The following is a 22156-nucleotide window of genomic DNA, read 5'->3' as shown; positions in this document are numbered from 1 at the left end:
TGGATAATAATAGTGATTTTATTTCCAAAAGGAAATACAATTAATATATCAAACAGAAGATTATTCACAAGACACAGACTTGTCAGGTCTCTGTGTGTATAAATTTTAATTGCCACCCTCATCTTTGGGACATAGGGCTGGCCCCCTGTGGTGTCACACAACCCCAGCAGCACTGGACCTCTTTCACTGGTGACACAGCCACACTCACTACTGCAAAAGCAAGACTAAACAGTTTATTAGTCTCCATTGTGCAGGGATCATAGACCCATAGAAGGGTTTGAGTTGGAAAGAACCTAAAAGCTCATCTCCGTCCAGCCCACTAACCATGGGCAGGGACACCTTCCCCTAAACCAGGGCCTTGAGCACTTCCCAGGGGTGTGATCGGTCACAGCGAGGGGTATCACACAGTGCTGTGCCTCAAAAGCTGCTTGTCCCAACCCTAAGGTGTCCTTGGTCACCAGCAGTGGCCCAGAGGCAGCTGAATCTCCTTCACAGTGGCCTGTGCTGCTGTCACCTTTGAAACACTCGTGCTGTAGCCTGGAGCTGCTTTGCCTCTTTTGTGGTTTGTGAATGCTAATGGCATGATGCGCTGATTAACCAGTGTGTCCAGGGCTTGCCTCCACTGCTGCCAGACCAGGGCAGCCTTTGGCAGGGCAGGGTCACCCCAAAATCTTGCAGAGGCTGTGCAGTGTGGGGCTGCCCATGGGGAAGGGAATGTGTGCTGGTTGGGCAGCAGAATGGACAAGACACAGAGGGGTTGCTTGGCAGTTCCAGTGAGCAACACATGCCCTGCCAGGGATGAGGATGCCATCAAGTGGCCAAAGCTTTGTATTCACTTCCCACTTGATCTTCATAATTTTATATTTATGTTATATTTATATCATATGTATTTATATTATTTAGAGTAACTTTCTGCCCTCTGCTCCCTTTCCACACAAAGTTTCCCATGGCTCTCCCTGACAGCTCTTTCTGGCAGGTGTGTGCTACTCAAGAGTTTTGTCCAGGCAGATCCTGAGCTCCAATCTCAAAATTGGTTTAACTGGATGAATAATATAATGAAATATCACTGTGCAACTCCAACGTGGATCTCAGGGCTTTACACCCAGAGAGCACTGAACAGATCAAACGGGCACCATGAGGGCAGGATCATGCAGATGCACAGCTGCTTGTGAACTCATCAGTTTAATTCATTCATGATCCATTTTACATTATGCAGGCAGTTGAACACACCATTTGTTTGCATTAAAAAATAGTCTGCCCAAGTATTATCCTTGGAGACACATGTTATTATCCATTTTAAAAACATCTTTTACATACATGCAGTAAAATAGGCAACATGAAAAGGATGAATCTTTAAATGCAGCCAGCAACAAATACTTGTGTGAAGGATCATCAATTTTTTCCATATTGTTTATTAAAAACTGTTCCATGTATCCTAAAAAAGATCAAAGGCACTGTGAGCCTTTTGAGATGAAGCAACACCAGCTGTTTCTTCCCCATTTTAAGGCCAGTTCTGGAAGCACCCACACTTTTGTTTTTAAGCTGGGCCCCAGTGATGAGGAGCCCAAAGAAGGTGACCCCATTTCCAAGTACTGCTCCAGACCCAAAGTTTTAGGCACTTTCTGCTGCAATCTTCAAGTGTTGTGACCAATTCCCCCATTCATCCAGGGAAGAGGACGTAGGAGTTTCTCTCTCCTTCTCCTCATTTTATGGAGGAAAGCTGGACAGCTGCTCCACATTGTCTTCAGAAACCTTGTTTTAAAGGCATCTGCTGAAACTGCAATCACTGGGCTTTTCCCCCAGAGCTCTTCTCCAGAGGAAGAGCTGGTCCTCTAGAACATTTCCCAGATGAAGTGTTGTCCTAGATTAATCCCCCATGTCTTGTGTCCCTCTGCATGTGAGCCCCCTTAGCCTCTCCTACCAGTGCCACCAGAGTCCTCTTGTCACAGCAAAGCTGGTTCTTCTTGGGCTTTGGCATCAAAAGATCTATGTTTAGAAAATAAATCATAAGGATATTTAACATCATAAAGAGAAAAAATCATTATGTAAATGATCATGGAATAATTTAAATGCTGAGGTAGACCAAAGAGAGACTGGGCCTGCCCCAGTGGTCTGAGTGGGATTCCAGCAAAGAGCTGGAGGTCTCAAGCATGCTGTGTCCTAAAGAGACTTCCTTTGGTGATGTTCTGCTCATGGCTACAAAGAGATGTCTGCAGGGAAGTCATGTCAGGGAGCTCAGAGGGTCTGATGAGATACCTCAAGCCAGTCCCTGGAGGGCTGCACCAGGCAAGCTGTGTAAATTAATAGGCAGCCTCAGATATGAAATGCAAACTTGTTTTATTGTTTTCTGTATAAAAAAAGAAGCACCTTAGTCTCTGAATTTAACATCCTCCTGTTTCCCAAATTAATTTATACCTTGGATAACAGACTGAAGTTGTTAAAGCCTTTACATTTTTCATGATAATGTGTTAAATTGTGCCAAACTGTGTTGTAGAACACACATGTTTGTATGGGAGGAGTCACCCACTTCTTTGAACCTGAAAGCAAGCTAGGATTTGGTGGGAACAAGAAAAAGCACATGTGTACCCACCATTTCCTCCTTCCCTTGTTCACCAAAGAAGATGAGTGTTATAACACCGTGTTGTACAAAAGACGCTCCCTTGGTGATTTGAGGTGGGCTGGGTTTGGGCACATCCCTTGGGAAAGGGAAGTTCTCTTCCTGGTTCAATACAAAAAATGCCATTGGTGAAGAAGCCCACCACCACCACCAGAATTGCTAGGGTGCTCTTAGTCAGCAGTGAAAGATTTGATAATGAAATAGTCTCTGTTTGATTGAGCTGGTGCGATTTTCGGCGTGCTCCATGGACCACGTGTCCACAGCAGGTGCTGTAGGTGCAGGAGGGGAGTCTTCAGAGCAGCTGAGTCCTCACCAGCACCACACTGCTGATCTGGCTCAGGAAGGCAGGAGACTTTGTGGTCTTCTTGGCAACACTTTTGAAATAAGAAAGAAGGAGATTTATGTAGCATTGCAGAAAACAGCAAAGATGGCCTAGAAAAATCTTGAGTATCTAGCTGCTAAAAAAGTTTCTTTAATCAGATATTTTTAATGCTGCTCCTTTATGCAACTCCAAGTTACTGAGGGAAAGAGTGAAACAGTGACTTGATAGTCAAGGCACTTTGAAAGAGCTTAATTTCATATCTTTGGGGCTGGAACGAGTGAGGAAAGAATACTGTGCAGGGACTATCGTAAAAATGGTATTTCAAAACTTATAAAATATTAGAGAATAATCTCCTTTCAAATTTTTACTTCTGATTGATTTGAATTAAAATAATCACAACAATCAGAACAGATTACAGTGAAGCTCCAGGAGATGTGGACTGAAACTGAAATCCATTGGAACATTTGCAGTCTGGTCTGAATCTCACAGACCCAAATTGTGTTTGGCTGTTCAGGTGTGGGTACCCATGTAATTGGTGCGACTTGCAGAGGATCTATACAGTTGCAACTCTATTTGATTCAAAGATTAATTCTGTAATTTTAATAAAGCTAGAGTGTCTTATGTGCTGACCTGGAAGTTAGGGATTGGTCTCACTTTGGCATCTTTTCATTGCTTTGAGAGAAAGTTCATAGCCAAGAAACATGGCTGCACTTGATGGGAATCCTCTTACTGTATTGACCAGGAGGCCCCTAAAAAAGACCTGTTGGGAATGGAGCAAGGTTAGAGCATGGGAATATATGGACTATTTTAAGAAGAGAAAGAAAAAATTGAATGAAATCATAGGGGGATTCTGAAGGACCAAATCTTTAGGGTTTGCTTGGAAGATATGCTCCCACTTCTGGTCTTGGCTGAGGTCTGCACTGGGTAAGGGAGCACAGTGGCAGAATCACTGGTTTGGCTTCATTGTGCTCCTCACTGCAAACACCACACCCTGGTGTGTGTGAGAGTGTGCACAAACTGTTTGCTTTGGGGTGACTCTGCTCACAATATGATGGTTCCAGGAGGGATCTCTGCTGGCTTATTTCTCACAAAATCACTCCAATTAACCACCAAGGCTCTTCACCAGAGGTCCCTAATCTAAACATAACAAGTTCAGAATAGATGTGAAAAAGAACATCAGCCATCAAACCCCTTTCTAGGCTTTAAACCAGCAAAGTTCCCGCAGCTACTGTAAAAAAGCATGAAAAATCTTGGCCCCAAGGTCAGAAGCCCTTAGATTTAAGCATATAATCAATTTTTGCCCTGAAATTACTGAACTCTACTAAACACCATCATATCTTGTGTCCAACAAATCCTAAGCATAGTGCTGACTTGAGACAGAATCAAAATATGTTCATGTAGTTTAGATAAAGCTTGCAATGTGAAATTGCAGTATTGGGACATTTAGGATATTATTTGATTTATTGGGATGTTTTATTTTGTTAGGAAAGAGACGTTTCTGGAAGGAAATTCAGTGTTTTTATATTCTCCATAAAGTAACAAGAGAGACCCAAGTTAAATAATAATGAAGGTTTAGGATGAAAAGCCCAGAGGCATAAATTTTTCTTATCTGAGTTAACACACCTGGCTGTGGAGAAAGACAAGGGTATAGTTGTGTTTCTTTGTGTACACCAGGCAGTTATTGCCAGCACTGAGAATATTCTTCCTTTGTCTCAGAATTAAAACATCCAGCCCTGGGTTTGCCATTTGTCAGCTGTGAGCCTCCCAATATTTAAAAAGATTTTCCTTATGAGAGCAGGATCCAGTCTTGCTATCAACTAATTACTCAGTCCTACTGATGGCTGTGGGGCAGGTGCCAGATGGGGCAGCAGAAAAACTACAAGAAATACAGAACTCTACCAGAAAACTCTTTTAGTTGTTAGTTCAGGCAGGACAAGGAGGGCAGAGGATGAGGATGAGGATGGAGAGAGAAAGGAAAACCCATGGAAATTCCCATTTCTGCCACCCTGCTGTAAAAGTGCACACCAAGTGGAATGCACGAGGCAGGTACCACAGAGCCTGGGCACACTGTCCCCCATCTGACTGTCCAAGCACTGTCCTCAGCATCTCTCCAGGTGCTTGTTTTTCACATGAATGTGACTTTCTTCACTCAGTGGCAAAAGCTGAACCAGACCACAGGCTCCTCAGACAGCTGGCATAACATAGTGTCATGTTGGCAAATATTGAAATCACACTGACTTGTGATTTTGCAGTATATTTTCTGGTTTGTAACTTGCTACATTTCTCTCAGAATGTGAAAATTAACACTTTGGAGCTAAGAGACCACGCACTGTTCCAATGATAAATACAGATTTATTTCAATATCAGAAGACATTACTTCCACAACCATGCCTTGGCAACACAATAAAGCTGCAAACCCTTATTCTCTGCCATTCACATTTAACTGAGGCAAAGTTTGCAGGTAGAACTAATATCTTTTATTACACTAACAGACAAAGTCAGAAAAGGCAGATAAGTTGTTTGGCACGCAGCCCTTCTTCATGTTTGAAACGAAAGCAATTCTGATATAAATACGCTGACATTCAGCTCTACCTTGGTGCAAAAGGAGGGCAAGCAGTGCAAAAGCAACATTAATTCCACCAAAGCATTGCCCAGGGTGACCAGACACACCCAGAATGCCAGGACAGTCCCACTGGAATCAGTTTATTGACACCAAAGTCAATGGGAAACGTTTGACCTCTGCATTTTGCAGAAGAATCGCAGAGGTAAGACTTTCTACCTCTGATTTATGATAAGTCAAATTATATCTATGATTAAGTGTACTAACATGAAATGTTGTTTGAAGTTAATTACACCAGCAGTGTGTGACTCCCCAAGTCATTCATTTTTTCATTATGTAACATGTATTTTAACTCTCACTATTTTGATTTAGAAGAAATCTACACGATAATTACCTACTGCCATAATAATAATGCAGCACTAACTGGCTTTAGCTGTCTCTCAACACTGCAGATAGGTTTTAACAGTCACTGTATTTTCCAATTGACAATTAAATACCTAATAACCAGATTTAACTTCAAATGTCACTTACTTTTAAGCCCTCATTCTGGTAGCTCTGCAACATGCAGTCAATGGTCCCTTTGTACTGGTTTGAATAAACCCCATCTGCCTGAAGTCGACTTTTCACAACATCCATTGGAGTACATACTGCCCAGGAAACAGCTCCTGGAAAAATGCAGAAGTGTTTGAATAATTCCTTCTCTATACTTCATTGCCTGCAGGTCAGTGAACTCAGAAATTCACGTCTATCACATCATATTCATGCAGTTTTCATTCAGGGCATTCACCCTGCTCAGGCACAGAAACAGCATTTCTGGGAGAAAGTTCCCTGTTTCTGGAAGGTGTTCAGACTTTGGAGGTGATGTTGCTGATCAGATGCAGACAACCCAAGAGGGGCTTCTCCAGGAAGCAAATATATTTTTTGCTGTGCTCCTGGTGGAACATGGACATGCCATGGTAAGAGCCTGAGCTGCTGCTTGGGGCAATTTCAGAAAAAACTGAGTCTTCTGATAATTCCATTGTAAAGCAAAGTGTGAGCTGAGGATACAAATAATGGGTTGGTGCATTTCAGGCTGCCACACAGTGAGATACCCTGTCATTCCTTTAAAGAAATGCCTGTTTCCATTGATCAGCTTGCAGCTGAGTGAGATGGTTTGCCTCTGGAAAGATCAGTACATGACTGCAATCCATGGCCCAGCTGGACAGACAAGAGTTTGTCTGGACCTACGTGAGTGTTGGGGCACACTAGAAAAACCATCCAGAGGCACCAGGGGCCACTTTATTTGAGAAGGCATTTTGTTATCATTACCTGAGCTAAGGATTGACTTGCCTTTATGGATCTGCAATTTAGAAATGGCCAAGAAGTGGGGAGTGGGAGTGGGGGTGACCTTTCACATGAAGGGGGACACACATGCCAGTTTTACTGGCAAGGGTACATATGGAAAAAAGAAGATCAGTAACAGTCAACTGAGCTTCTGCTGGGTGTGGGTAGGTGCACACCCTCCTGGTGGGCTGCCAACAGGTTGAAGTCCTCTTCTGGAGGCATCTTGGCTTCTGCATATCCCTGGCAATGGGATTGGCAGGCTGCCCTGAGGCATCCAGGGAGACGAAGGCACTGTCTGTTCTCCTCTTCACTGACAATGAGCCCAAGCAAGTTCTGATAACATGACTTCCATAAAGTTTGTCAAGTCATAAAGTGCAGCTGTGGTGCCAGGGAACCCAGCCCTGGGAAGGAAGGCTCAGTCCCATGCCCTCTGCTGGTGCTCAGGAGGATGCAGTGGCCCTTGAGTCACCCTCGTAATCTGCCCCGAGAACCTTCCTGTTCTTGTTTTGCCAATGCTGTGAGGAAGTAAAGGTGCTTACCTGCGACACCCCCTGCCACCCAGATAGAGAAGGGATTAGGAGCAATGCTTCCATGAGGAGTTATCCAGTCACAGAACATTGCGTACGGGATGAAATAGGCGCAGTACCCGGGAACATCCCGCAGGAGCATTGCTACATTGCCTCGGTATATTCCTGGAATCCCCTCTTTCTGGAGGATTGTCCTCAAGCAGTGAATTGGGCCTCGGTACACAGGAGATCCAGGATCTGTGGAATTTAGTTTAACGTTCCCTACAAAAAAGAAAAAAAAAGATACAACTGTTGGAATAGATATATTGCCACAGAACTCCTCTCCAAAACCCACTGCCATTGATTAGAAGTCACTGACATCCAGTTTCTTCTGCCGGGGTCGGCAGATAACGTGGGGAAAATGTTTTAGGTCCATTTTCAGAAACATCTAGACACTTCAGATTTTTCTTAGATGCGTGGCATACCTCCCAGTAGTATGTGCCCAGGGAGACTTCCAAATAAGTTTAAGGCAATGTGCCAAATTTTCATGGATTTCAACTTCAACTTATGCCAGGTCACATCTCTGAAAGCCTTAACATCTTTAGAGTCTGCCCCTTCCCATGCAGAGCAAATTGTTTTTGTAAAAGGCATTAGGTTTCTTAACTGCATGGAGACTTTAAAAATGGACATAATATTGTTTTATCAAAGCAACAGAAGAATGCCAGCATTTCACAGTTAAGTGCCATTACTGTAATTGTGAGAAAATTGAAATGCTCAAATCCCAGCTGTTCAGCTCTGAAGCTGCTCCATGTCTTCATTTGGCTGTGCAAGTGCTCTGGTGGGGTTTGCTCCATGCTGGCAGTCTGCAATGGAATTCAGCTGCTGTCTAAAACTGAAGCAGCTCCTTCTGCCTTGTGGAGAGGGAACAGCCACCCACTGCCATCCTGCTGGTGTCCCCTCCTGACCCATTCTGCTCACACCTGGGCTATCTGGCACCCTGTGTGAAATAAGTCAGTTTTTAAATGTAAATGGGAAACTTCTGCTTTTGAACAGAGAAGGGTGGAATAACAGAGGTTTATGGGTAAATATATGTGGGACTGAGAGTGTGCAGAGAGAGATGGGGAGCTGGCATTGCCACTGGCAGCCATGGTGCTGCTGCTGGGATCTCCAGGGGACCTCACAGTCCAGGGACTCACAATTTCTGCAGCTTCTGGTCTTGAGCAGACCTGCCTCATGTTCCTTAGAGATCCCAGCTGTCTGGAAATGCCACTGACAAAAACCCCTTCCCTTGAGCTGAGCAGGATGGGGTCCATCCTTGGGCAAGAGGGAGAATTTTTAGCCCAACTGCAGCAGCACAAGTCAGCAGAAAGCCCAACCTTGACCAAAGCCGTAAAGCTCTGCGTACATACCAAAGACTGCCAGAGACAGGAAGACGAAACTCTTGCTTCCTACCTTTGGTGTAGGGCTGTGTTTGCATCTGTAGCCTTATCTTGACCAGTTCCACGGGAGTGCCAATGCCCACAGAGATGACCCCAGCCACGAGGCTGGCCAGGGTCATGTCGCCGAGCGAGGGCGCGGCCGCCGGGTCCCCGTGGTGGAGCTGGCTCAGGAACCGCTGCGTGTTGCTGAAGACCCCGAACACCACCGAGCTGTAGATGCCAATGCTGGCCAGTGGGAAGGACATGCCCTTGAAGAAGCCTGTCAGCTACCCAGGAAAGGGAGCAGGGCTTAGGAGGCTGAGCAGGACTGAGCAGTGTAAACCCCAACTTGTCTATCGGGTTAGAAATCACAGGGGCACACAATGGTTTGGGTCGGAAAGGACTTGGAAAGTTGTCTTGTTCCAATCCCCCTGCCATAGTCAGGGGTGAAATGCAAATCCAAGTAGCAGATGTCTCCTGGAACCAACTGTTTGCACATGCTGAGCAAAGGAAATTGGTTCATGCTGCTAAAGGCTTATAAAGATTGTGCAGAATATGGGATATGGCTGAAAGCACAGGAACCCATGTAGAAGTGCCTCATGTAGACAGTGTTTGTTCTGTCTTCACCAAAAGCCAGCAAAATCCTTCTGGGAGACCTCTGCCAGTGGGATCAGGCAAAAGAGTCATTGTGGATGCAACCCATGTGGAGACACTGATCATTCCATGCCAGGGATCTCCCTTTTCCCTATAGGAGTCACCAAGTGGTGACTTAACCTTAGAGTTAAGCAAGAGAAGGCTGTAGGGATTTGCAAGCTCAATTGCATAAACTTTATTGGTCTTTATATAACTGCTGGTATCAACAGCATTTTGTACAATTGCTTTATTTATCTATTTATTGACTTGCACTTTCTACCAGCACATTTAATGTATGATGAAGTACTTACAGACTCATTTCTGTACACAGTGAGAACGCACTTGAGTGTATTTCCATATCCTTGTCCAGCTTGCAAACGAGTCTGCAAAAGACATTTGTTAAATGTGATTAAAATCCTGTTTCCAGCCCAATGGAGGCTCATGCTATGTAAACAATGTGTACTTTGCTTTGAGAGCAAGTCCTTCCTTAGTAGTAAGAAGAACTGAGCAATAAAATAAGGTATATGTGCATTCACCCTCTTGAACTTTGCCAGAAGCAAGGCTAAGCAGGATCTCACAGCCTGAAGCTCTCTGCAACATCTGGAATCAATGACTGTCAAATTGCTCTCCAGCCTGGACCAGCCACCCTGACCCAGCACAGCAGGCTGCTGGTGTGCAGTGCTGTCATTGGCAAGGGCCTGATTTATGTGGAAATTGGAGAGTGGTGTGGTCTTCTCCATTTGGACACTCTCAGGGAAGGCTGGGATGTGTTGCAAAGAGAGGAGAGGTGAGCTGCCCTGGGAAACTTCTGGGTCTCTTCTGCTCCAAGGTGGATTTTAAGACACAGAGATACTAATTGGAGCTAAAACAATTCAGCACCATCTCAGAAATTCTCCATGCTTCACTCAAAAACAGTTTCATATCATTTCAGATAAAGACATTTTATTTCTGGAAAACAAATTGTTTGTACATCTTCCAAGAGATGTAAGAAATGGCTCATAGGTCACAACAAAGCCTACAGGATTAGGCATTTCCCCTTCTCATATGTATATATTTAGATCATCTTTCATTCAAGCTGCTCACAAGGTTGCACTAGAAACATCCTAACAAGGGATGCCTTTTTTGGGCTTAGGGGTGTGCAAGGACATGGAAACACTGCTCATTTCACAGCACCTCAGGCTTCATCTTGGCTGAGGCCAAAGCTCATTTGTTATAGAAGGACACACATGCTCCAACAGGAATGTTTTTAGGAAATGGGGACATTTCTGACTGCATTTATCAGCACTGCTGCAGGCAATGAAGGCTGAAGGTATACTGCCAACCTGTGCTGGAGGGATGGTGTCCAATCCCATCCACTGGCTCAGCTCTGAGCTCAACCAGAGTGAAGCAGGAAATTATTTGGGAATTTAACACCCAAAGGAATGTGTGTCTGCCAGAGTTCATGGCTGGTGGGAGCTTTTGGATGGCAAACAGCAGGTTGGATGGTACAATCACTTGGCCCAGAGCCCTGCAAGAGGCTGCCAGTGCTGCTGTGGGACCCTGGTAGGGGCAGGAGGGACCAAAGTCTGTGCTCACCCCTCAGCCCAGGTTCACCCCGGGGTGGCTCAATGCAGCTCTTTGCACACATGGAGCATCCCTGCTCCACTCCAGGCCTGGCCAGAGGCCACAGAGAAGCAGCAGCCAAAGCAAAATATTTCCTGAGCACTCAGAACAAGCTGGTACATGAAGCTGCTGCCATGGCTCAGCAGCACACGTTGTGCAGTGTGGGCAGGCTCAGGCCACGGGTGCAGACTGGGCACACTGTGACTCACACTGGGGATAACAGGGCTGGGGGACCAGGGGAAGGTCACTCACACCCAGAGTGACCCAGGACAAGGTGACCCAAGTGCTCAGTCCTGGGTTCATCTTAACCCAGACATTTCCAAATTGCCTCCATGGGCTTGTTTTCTTGGTTTTTTGGTTTTTTTTTTCTTTTACTCAGTAACCAGGTATTTAGAGGTTCAAGTTAATATATTTTTTGAGTAACTGGGGGCAACTGAGTGTTCTCACAATCTGGTTCTCACACACGTCCCTTAGCTAATCTGTTAACACCCAGCACTGAAATCCCTGCTGGCATCTGTGACAAAGTCAGCTACCACTAGTGTGGACATACCTCTGCAAAGTTCTCCTTTTTGTTATGTTTTGATTAGATAGGGCTCCTGGGTGACACCCAGAAGCTGAAGAAAGTTCTGGGAAAATGAATGCAGTGGATAGGATGAAAAGTGAGTAAAGGCACAAGTTTTAGAGTTTTGCAAAGACGTAGGAAAAAACAGCTGCTGAGGTTTGATGGGACACCTGATCCCCTGGAGGCTGCAGATTCTGCTGAGCAGACCCTTTGCTGTGTAAAAACTCTTTTCCTCTTTCCTGCTATGTAAAAACTCTCTTTCCCCCTTTCCTGCTCCTGAATTTGGAACATAACAAGTCTGCCTACTTGGTATTCCCAAGGCAGAGCCTTGCCCAAAGCCAAGAGCAAGAGGGGGCAGCCTGACAGTTGTCTTTATAACCACTGAAGGATGGACTTGCTCTTTCTTGGCATCCAAACTCGATGTTTCTGAGCAGGATTCTTATGGGCAAACTCTCCCAGGCCAGGCAGTGATGCCATGGCCACCAGCCTGAGATGGAGATTGCCTTGGCCAGGCTGGGCAGAGCCTGCCCTTGCTGCCTGTGCCCTGCCCATGGCTGGGTGGTGTGGGCAGCCTTGTGGCTCCTCCTGCATGGGGTCTGCACCCACCTTTGCACAGGGATGCCCTTGGGGTATCACTTTAGCAGCTCAGAAAGAATGGGGCTGGCTGAAAGAATGGGGGTCCTGATCCCAGGAGAGCCTGGTGTGTACAAAGAGATGGCTGGGGAAGGGATGTGGTGTGGGCCGTGCTGGGCCCTGCCTCCTTGGCATCATCCTCCAAAGGGTAGAGGGTGCAAACATGACCAGTGGCTTTTGGGTTTGCCACAGCTGGCAGCCCTGCCTGGTGCCAGAGCCAGGCTACAACCAGAGCAGGGAGCACAGAGTCACAGAATTGTTGGTAATTTTGAGTTGAAAGGGATCTTTTAAGGCCATCTCGTTCAACTTCCCTGCAGTAAGCAGGGACATCTCCAACTAGACCAGGTTGCTCAGAGCCCCATCCATCCTGCCCTTGAATGTTTCCAGGGATGGGCATCTCCCCACCTCTCTACCACCTTTTTTGTATAAGACTTCCTAATATCTAATCTAAACCTCTCTTTCTGTTTAAAACCAGCATCCCTTGTCATATTGCAATGGGCCCTGCTAAAAATTCTGGTTTTATTTCAGGCACCCTTCAAGTACAAGAAGGCCACAATAAAATATCTTTGTAGCCTTCTATTCTTCAGGCTGAACAACCCCAACAAGTGCAGAGAAGCTAAAGTGATGAAAGCTGCCCAGAAATGCCTGGGCAACAAAAGGAAGGAACAGGATCCTCCTCCCTGCCTCTGCAGCAGTAGGGATGGTCAGCTTGGTTGAGTCAGGATGCACTGCTATGTGCATGGGCTTGTCTGCATCATGCTGACAAATACCTTCTTACTTCTCTAAATCCTTCTGTTGGAGGAATAATTATCGTGAGGGAATCATAAATACTGTGTGTCACAGCCCTGGGATAACAGTTTCAGAACTCTGCCCTTCCAGCATTAGCAGCACTAGGAAAACATAAAAATGTGCCTGCAGCAAAACAAATAGAGTGCCCTCACTGCCCTTTGAATACTAGTCCGTGGCAAAGTTCAATAAAACATTGCCAGAACTGTTCAGTGAACCACACATTCCGTAAGGCCAGGTTAATTTTCAGCATTCATTCTTCACACAGGAACTTGCACATATCAGTCAGTTCTTTTAGTTTCTCATTCAAAATGGGCATTGGAGAGCAAGAAAGAGAAAGCATTCCAAATTCCCTTTTGGGATAAGTGAAGGTCCTTTGAGGCATCAGCTAGAGAGAAGGTCTGAATTGGTAGGGGTTTGGGTGGTGACATGTGAACACAGTTCAAAGTGTTTTACCTTGACCGTGTCCAGGGGATGGCCCGCAACCACACTGGCAATTCCTGGGGATGAAAGCAAAGTATTATGCACAACACTGAAGCTTTTGTGGCAGGAGAGAATGCAGTGGGTTTAGAGAAGAGATTTCCATAGGAGCAGTTGTAAGGGGCCTAGCCAGAGCAATGACCAACAGGATGCCCCTTCTCTGACAACAGCTAGGAGCTGAGCTTAAACACTTTTCTGTGTACACTCTCCTGGACTCCTTCAGCTTTACATCTCAAAGGCACCAGAGAAGGAGATTTCATGTTTGTATATCTTGTCCAGGACCAACCCCTTTTGCACCCCTGAAAGCTCACACAAATGTTTAGCCTCAGAATGGTGAGATTCCTGTTTAACACAAGGCAGTGCTTTCTCCTGGCTCAGAGTGATGTCCTGGTCCCATTAGCTGACTGCTAACGAGTCCTGCAAATTCCTCATCCTTTGCAGCTTTAAGAGCAGTTTATAGAGATACCTACCAGAGAGGATTCAGATACAGAGGATCCTGCTCTGCACAGAACTGTCCAGTGCCATCCTGCCTTCCTCCCCATGGTTCTCTGGGGAGAAACTGGCCCATAATCTCTTACCTTTCACCCACCTACTCACACCACTCACTACCAGGAGCTCTTGTGGCAGCACAGAGCACAGTTTGGTTTCCCTCTTCTCCAGGAGAATGGAACACCTGTGTGCCATGTCCAGGATATGGCTTTGTGTCTTTGTTGCAAACAATATTGGCAGGTTTTAGTGTTTGTGAAGAGTGGGTAAATTGTGGTGCTTCCTCACCAGCAAATCTCTGTGCAAACCAGTGCCCAGAGGTGCTTTGGGCACTACATGTAATTTCTCACTCATAGTGGGTTAGTACTGAAAAGAGCATCGTGTCTGTAGCCAAGACATTATGCCTTTTCTAAAAACATGTTAAAAAAAATGTCCCCTCTCCTCCCAAACCTGGGACCACCCATGGTCTAGTGCTATGACTGAAAACTCCCAGCTGTCACTGCTGCTGTGTGCTAGTGGCTGTTCACCTCCCAGGACATCCTGTCCCATTGCCAGAGGCGTGCAGCTACAGCACAGGGCAGTGGGGCAGAGAGAGCAACCACAGCCTGCAGAGATCCAAAATCACCTGCTCACACAAACTTTTGGCAGAGGTTTTGGGTTTTTTAGTCTGCAAATTTTTAAACCTCATTTGGCAGGACCTGTGATCCACCTCACACTCTGCTCCTGTGTCAGGTCTGTAGGGTCACCAGAGCAGAGGTTTGCTCTGCGGTGGCTGGTGACTGTGTCCTGCTGCAGCCCCGGGGGCAGCAGAGCTGGTCGCCCTCTCAGCTGGCATCTCAGTTCCGCCAACCTTGTCCCATTACTGACGCCTCTACGCGTCGTTTGCCTTCCTTTTCTTTCTGTTTTCTGTTTCCCGCTGTTTGCCATCGGGATTCCCGGCAGACAGGATCAATCCCTGCCGTGCCCATTAGCCCTGTGGCGGGGTGAGGACCCGACAGTGCCTCCCCCGGGATGGGGACACGGGGAGCTGAGAGCTGCCAGCCCCTTCCAGCCACGGGGGCAAGGACGGCAGAGCCGGCGGGAGCTGGGGGCGTGCGGGGGCCTCTGGAAACCGGCCCCGCACAGCAGCATCGCAAGTTCTAAACTTGAATTTTAACTATCCCGCCCATGGAAGTGGGATTAAACCACACTTGTGTACCGAAGCAAAGCAAACCGTGGGAGAGGCCGGGCGGAGGCATAGACCGTGGGTGACCAGGAGGGGTTTATCCCCGGAGGGTTTTATTCCCGGAGCGGAGGGGTTTATTCCCGGAGGGCTTTATCACAGGAGGGCTTTATCTCCGGAGGGTTTTCTCGCCCGGTACCACCGCCGTGCGCCCTTCGCCTCCTCCCCAGCCGCGCTCTCGGCATCACTCACCGCCCACCAAGCCGGCCACGAAGTCCTGCAGCTGGACGCTCCCCATGCCCGTCCCGCGGGGCCGGCTCCCGGCCGGCAGGGGATCCCCGCGGGCAGCGCTCCCGCGGCTCCGTGCGGGAGCCGTGCGGGCTCCGAGCGCTCCGCGTTCCGCGGCTTCCAAGCGCTGTGACATCACGCACGGCGGCTTAAAGGCACCGCGGGGCCGCGGACACCGCCCGGCCGGGGCGGGGAGGGTCGCGGTCCGGGCGGGCGTGACCGGGGCTCGTCCGGCCGGGATGGGGCACAGAGGGCTGCGCATCACCCCGGGGAGGGGGCACCGAGGAGCGGAGGAGCAGCATCGCTGCTTGGGCGGGCAGCGGGAAAGGGGCTCAGCGTGAACGGGGGAAAGGAAGAGATGTGGGAAGGTCATGGACACTCGCGAGTTGAAGATGGAAGTACAGAGATTAACAGTGTTGCACCCTTAATCAGTTAAAAAATCCGTTGAAATGACTGGGTAATCCTTTGAGGAGATACCCCTAATTTTTGTATGATCTTTCCAGGGGATAACTCCAGTTTCTGTATTTTGGGAAGCAATGAACAATCGCCCCCCTGGATGATTCCTTCTGTGTAGAATTCCCAATTTTCTTATACATCTATTACACGCTTCTCCCTCTGTCCTGTCTTTCCCAGAGCCAACATTCCAGATCTGGTGTATTCTGCTGTCTTGCAAGACCTTCCTTTTCACCCTCCTCAATGATTTTTGTTACATTCTTTCAACTGTGCAGCCAGAGCCACAAGTGATAAGAAAGAACCACTCAGCAGAATAAAGATATTTTTTGTTTTTATCTCAACCCCTTTTCTGGGGATTCCTAACATGCCTTTCTGATTGGGGCTGAAGGCTGGGCTCCCTCTCTTGAATCACAAATACCTGATCTTGAGCCCAGCCTGGCTGTTGTGCCTCCGTCTGTGGCATTTTCAAATAGTAAATCTAATGTTTTACACCTGAACAGCACCTGGCCACTCAGGTGAACTCCTCACCATCCTCAACCAGCTCTCCTTGCGCTCACCAACTCCACCAGAAATGTCCTCTTGGACTTCAGGAGCATGACTGCTCCAGAAAAGATGTCTTGGCCCTTGGCCACTGTACACATACATCTGGCTGAGGTTTATACTACAGCCCAAAGCAAATTTTATTCTGTCTAGGCTAGATTTCTGTAGGTGGCAGTTCCTTGGGTCAGTTTTGGAGACTTTCTTACAAGACTGGCACCAGGTTTGCTACATTGCCTTCCTTAAATGCAAAGTTGGATTTTCTGGAAATGTATTTTGTCTGCATGTTCTGGTAACTATAGATAATGTTGGTAGCTCATGAGCAAGAAATCCTGAATGCCAAAATACTGGCTGAAAATATAAATATTTCAATTATTTCTTTAAAAAATTGGTATTTCCATTGCTAAATTATATATTCCACAAAAAGGCCTTAAAACAATGTTCCCTTATGTGCATGCACATATACACAGGAAACCTTATCACCAAGTTGGCTGAAGGGGGCTTTTGTCTAGAAATTGCTTATAGAAATTTAATATGCTGTGCATCGTTATCAGTTCAGATAATCTACACCTGAAACTTTAGATTTTTCAATGCATATAATGCTCATTCTTCCTGAGGAAGGTTTTCCTGAAGCACCAGGTCTCTAATGAATTTTGAGGGGGACTGTGGTCCTGGATAAATGTTGGACAGAACAAGTGTGCACAAGCACTGTGGAAACTTGTCAGTTATTTGTTTTCTTAAACTTGCTTTCTTCTTTTTAGAAGAAATATTATTCCACATGCACACTAACACAGAAAAAGGGTTTTGTCCTCATTTTTCATGCACGTTTTCTTGCACAACCAGAAGAAAAGCTGGCTGAATGAGGTAATTATTCAGATAGCACATTAACCATTAATCATATGAATTCTCTTTAACTGGGAGTAACACATTTCCATGACAAATTCAGAACATCTGCTAACTCAGGGAAAATACTGGACATGGTCTTTGTGCAGCACTGAACCTGGAGCTGAAGCCACGTGTTATGGAGAGTTTATTCTAAACAACTCCTGGCCTAGAGGAGGAGGCAGGGGGGCTGGGGCAGGCTGGAGGGAGATGCTCTTGCAGCTGTCCCTGTGGGCACACCCAGGGGTCAGGATGCTCCTGCAGACAGCAGTGCCCACAAACCTGTGGATGATCCCCCTGTGGGCAGGGAGCTGTGTGCAGGACAGTCACTGTTTGCTCAGCCCCTCAGTGTCCTGCTCCTCTGTGGCTGGTGAGGGCTGTTTGTCCCTGAAGCATCGTGGAGAGTTGATCCTTAGTGCCAGCTATGGACTGGGAGCAGGTGAGTCACTCCCAGCCGGACTGAGGCACCTCTCTGGTTCTGCACAGGTGAACCTGTGCTGCAGCTCCTTCTGCTGCTTTGAGCAGCCTGGCCTCGTGGAAAGTGTCCCTGCCTGGCAGGCAGGTTGGAACTGATGAGTTTTAATGTTCCACTCCAACCCAAACTGTTCTAGGATTCTATGGTTCTGTGATTTTGACCAAAGTGGACTGAGCTGGGACCACTAAAGAAAAGCTGCTTTTGGACAGGGACATCTTTGCTCTCAGGAGTCCTTTCCAGCACGCTGTCACTTCCAGAGGCTTGGGGCTCTTATCTCCACCTGCTGCTGTCAAATGCAGCTCTGTTTGTGGAGAGCTGTGCACACACCTCCATCTCCCAGCTGGCAGGCCATCTCCTTTTGCTGGTAACAGGCAGCAGTGACACACGGAGAGCTGGGAAGGGACCCATCCTTTCTGCTGCTCTGAGTCCCAGCCTGGCTTGTAGCCACTCACAAGTGCTGGTCAGAGGGAGATAAGTGTGCTTTTGATTAGGGATGAGGAATTCTCTTCCTCCTGCCAAGAGGGAAGCAGGGAGATTGTGTCATCCTGAGCACTCTGGATTCTGCCTCCTTCTCAACCACAACCCTGTCCCCCCCCCTTTTTTTTAAGAGTACTACTCTTTTTTGGCCAGTTTACTGTTTCCACAGCAGGTTTATAATGCTACCAATAAAAAGGAAGAGGTTTCCCACTGTCTTACCAGGAGCTGTGTATTTTCTCTGGAAGAGCATTGCAGTGAAGGAACTGGAATAGACTCAGGAACTTGTGGTAGATTCACACTTAACTGCTCTGGGAATTAAAGAATTAACTCAGCAGGGACAGAGTATGTTAGAGATAGAAAGGAGATATTAATTTCATATCCATCTGTAAATGATTTCTTGGCTAGGATGCATTTCACTGTAAATTCACTTTCAAATTCCCTTTAAATATTCATTTTAAATTCCTTTAAAATATCAACCTGTTAGTAACAAATAATGGCTTAAGCTGCTGGACAAGGTACAAATGAAATGACATGAAACCTCTCTTCTGCAGCCAGAGTCACTGGTCCCACATTCTAATGCTTGGTGTCTCTTTGAGGGGCCGAGTTGAACGAGCAGAGCCCAGTAAATTTAAAAAAGCAATGTGTAAGTGGTGATAGGAGGACAACTTCATGGCTAGAGCAACCAGACAGATCCAGGCTGTGGGAAGACATGTCAGGGGGCACATAGCAGAAATAGTTTTTTCCTCCAGGAGCTACCAAACAAGCCTGTTTCTGTAGGCAGCAAAACATGAGTGCTTGCTCTGCAGGAATGTGCATGGCAGATGAATTAGAGGCTACAAACACACCAGAAACAGGCATGGAGGGCCCCACTGTGAACAGCTGAAAAGCTCTTCCCTGCCCTTCCTTGCCCAGGACCTGGGTAGGGTTTACTGGAGGAGAAGCATTCAGGAAGAACTAGGCAGTGAAGGGACTCCTCTGGTCTTTTTATCATCTGTGTCTGTATCATGTCATATCATATCATATCATATCATATCATATCATATCATATCATATCATATATCATATATAATTTCATATCATATATCATATAATATAATATCATATCATATCATCATATCATATAATTTCATGTCAATCATATCATGTCCATCATCTGTCTATCTATTTATTTTTATTTAGGGAACTCTTCTGATGAGTGCCTGAAGCAGCTCATGGGATACATGAGAAGATCTCTCTCCAGACCTACAGGCAGGACCCAGCTGATGCAATTCCATGGAGCTGCACAGAGCTGGGACCAACTGCCCTCAGCCTCCAGCACCAGGATCTAACACATCTAACATATTAACACATATAACATATCTAACACATCTAACACATCTAACATCAACAATCTAACACATCAACACATCTAACAACACATCTAACATATTTAACACATATAACATATCTAACACATCTAACACATCTAACATATCTAACATATCTAACACATCTAACACATCTAACATATCTAACATATCTAACACATCTAACATATCTAACACATCTAACTTATCTAAGACATCTAACATATCTAACACATCTAACATTTCCCCCAGATCCCAGCCTGGCTGAGCACCAGCCAGCAGTCAGAGCAGACATTCCATGAGCAGCTCTAAACACCATCCAACAGCTTTGTTTCATCTCTGCAGTCAATACCACCAGGGAGAGGAATTGCAAACACAGTTAACCAGAGATTTCAAAGCTGCAAATACCAATCCTGGTGCTTGAAAGCTGCAGGAAAATTAACATGAGAGAAGCAAACACCACTGCTTTGTGGGCAATGCTTTGATTGAATGGGCACAGTGAGACAGTTTCTCATTTGTGTTAATGGAGAAGCATCCTTTGTTTGTGCTCAGTCTCGCTGATTCCCTGCTCACAAAGTCCTGTTTAAGCCCCATTAATTTCACTGTGCAGTCTATAGGAAGAATTTGTGTTCATCCTTTCTGGAAGGTCTTGCAGCATCATTGCAGTGAAAGGAAAAATCAGCATCAAGCTGAGAAAGGAAAAGACAGCATCAAGCTGAGAAGGGCTTGGGTAGGAAAAATCAGCAGAGTGAAGATGGGAAAATGGGGAGCAGAGCCTTGGGTCTGCTGGAGAAATCCTGTTCACCCTTTGCAAATCTCTCTATGGCAATTACAGGAAGGTCCCTCTGGAGGCTCCTTGAAGTCCAGTAAAGCAGGGAAGAGTGCTGCACCAGCTGGGGCTGGATGTGTCCTTGTGCATTTTGGCTCCAGGAGCTGCTGAAGATGAGGAAAGCCTCAAGAACAGATCCCTGCTCATGGCTCCTTTCCCTGGGACAGGAGGTGTGTGACCTGTCCTGGAGCTCACTGGGAGCTTGTGTGGTGAAGAGTTGCCCATCTCCCAGGCACACAGGGAAAGCAAATACTCTGGAGCAAAGAGCCAGGCCTTCTGCTGGGCTTTAGCAGAGGGAGGCTGTGACAAACATTGCAAAGGAAAAAACAGAGCCAGTGAAATCCTGACAAAAGCAGTTGCTAATCCCCCATGGTCCCCTTGCCATCCAGGCAGCTGGGTCTCACAGCCTGCGTGCTGGGAAGGGTCACTTCCCTGCAGGACAGCATCTCCCACTGGTTTTGGTGCTGCCATGGCACACGGGGGTGTCTCAGCACCCACATCCCCACACTGGGCTCCACACAGCTCAGGCTGCTGGGCTTTACAGGAGCTGGGTCCTGGTGTGCAAATTCTAGAGCTTTTCACTCTGGAAGTCCGTGGATCAGAGCCCAGATCTGGTCTGAGTTGTGTTCTTGTGGTCTGTCCAAAGCTCAAGGAAATGTTTATTCTTCAAAATGTGTTATTTTGCCAGTGGCTCATTCCTGTACATCCTTGCTGTCATCCCAGAGACACCAGCAGTGTCTACAGCACTGCCAAAAGGAATTTATTCTGAAATACTTCAGGTGTTTGTCACAGATGCAATGCTGAGCAATTACCTTGTTGCATGTATCAACACTTTTCCTCCAAAACCTTTGAAAGCAACAGAAACAAATTGCTGCAATGCACTTCCCAGAGCACCGAGAGCCAGACTTTGGTACATCGAGAGCGTCAGACTCCAAGGACCTGGACCTTCATGTTTGATGTTTGATAATATTCGGGCCGACAGTGCCACCAAAAGGAGATGGGATAAACTGCCCGCCCTAGAAATGCCTCCTGACGGTGTTTTTGGAGCAGTTTCCCCGACTGCCCTCCCTCCAGATCTCTGCTTTACCCCTTCCTCCGTACATCTGTCTCTGTAGGAAACACTCACAGCCCTCCTTAGACACCGAGGAAGGAAAATTATTGGTTTAGCCGGGAGAGTCTCTTTTTAGCAGTTGAAGATATTTCCAGCTCTATAAAATCATATAAAATCGCTTGACTTCTAAATTTCAGCACACAGATAAATTTTTTTCTTTGTTTTGGAAAAAATATTCCCTATATCCTACAAAATATTGTATTTGCTTGTGGCTAACTGAAACAATTTTATTATTTTGTTTCAAAGCGGGCACAATGACAAGAAATTAAACCAACCTATTAGAGTTTGCCCAGATCTTTAAAGCACCCATTGCTGTACCTGACTTTGCTAAAGTAAGCCTATCTGATAGGCTTTACGTTAAGCTTGTATCACAATTGCAAGTTTATCGTAATTTAACGTAATTCCCGGTCTCCATTTACAGAGGAAGACAGATTCGAATGGTTCTGCGGGGCTGGGTTTCCCTGCTCTGGCAGCCGGGGTGGCTGCAGAGGGTGCTGTTCACACACCAGTGCCGAGATGGACTCTGCACAGCAGGACACAGCCCTGGCATCCAGGGGGATGCTCAGGAGTTTCCTGCTCGGATGTCACTTCAGGCTCTGCACAGACCTGGATGCTACAGCTGCATCTGAGCACTTGGATTGAATACGACAGAGAAAAGCACATCCCAC

At 46.5% G+C, this 22156-nt stretch overlaps 1 protein-coding gene across 1 annotated transcript; it reads right to left on the bottom strand.

Moving 5' to 3' along the window:
• Nucleotides 1–1181: 1181 nt before the first annotated feature.
• On the bottom strand, nucleotides 1182–15444 carry SLC25A48 (solute carrier family 25 member 48). Its single transcript, XM_030229094.2, has 8 exons — nucleotides 15343–15444; nucleotides 13419–13462; nucleotides 9691–9762; nucleotides 8781–9033; nucleotides 7362–7610; nucleotides 6031–6164; nucleotides 3570–3699; nucleotides 1182–2991 (listed from the first exon to the last, which is right to left on the bottom strand). The coding sequence occupies exons 1-7, from the start codon at nucleotides 15386–15388 to the stop codon at nucleotides 3577–3579; spliced, it is 921 nt and encodes a 306-aa protein (XP_030084954.1). The 5' UTR covers nucleotides 15389–15444; the 3' UTR covers nucleotides 1182–2991; nucleotides 3570–3576.
• Between the last annotated feature and the right edge of the window lie 6712 nt (nucleotides 15445–22156).

Source organism: Serinus canaria, chromosome 13 (genome assembly GCF_022539315.1).
Source record: "Serinus canaria isolate serCan28SL12 chromosome 13, serCan2020, whole genome shotgun sequence".
Classification (NCBI taxonomy): domain Eukaryota; kingdom Metazoa; phylum Chordata; class Aves; order Passeriformes; family Fringillidae; genus Serinus; species Serinus canaria.
Note: the sequence above shows the minus strand (reverse complement) of the source record. Positions and strands in the feature narration are given on the sequence as shown.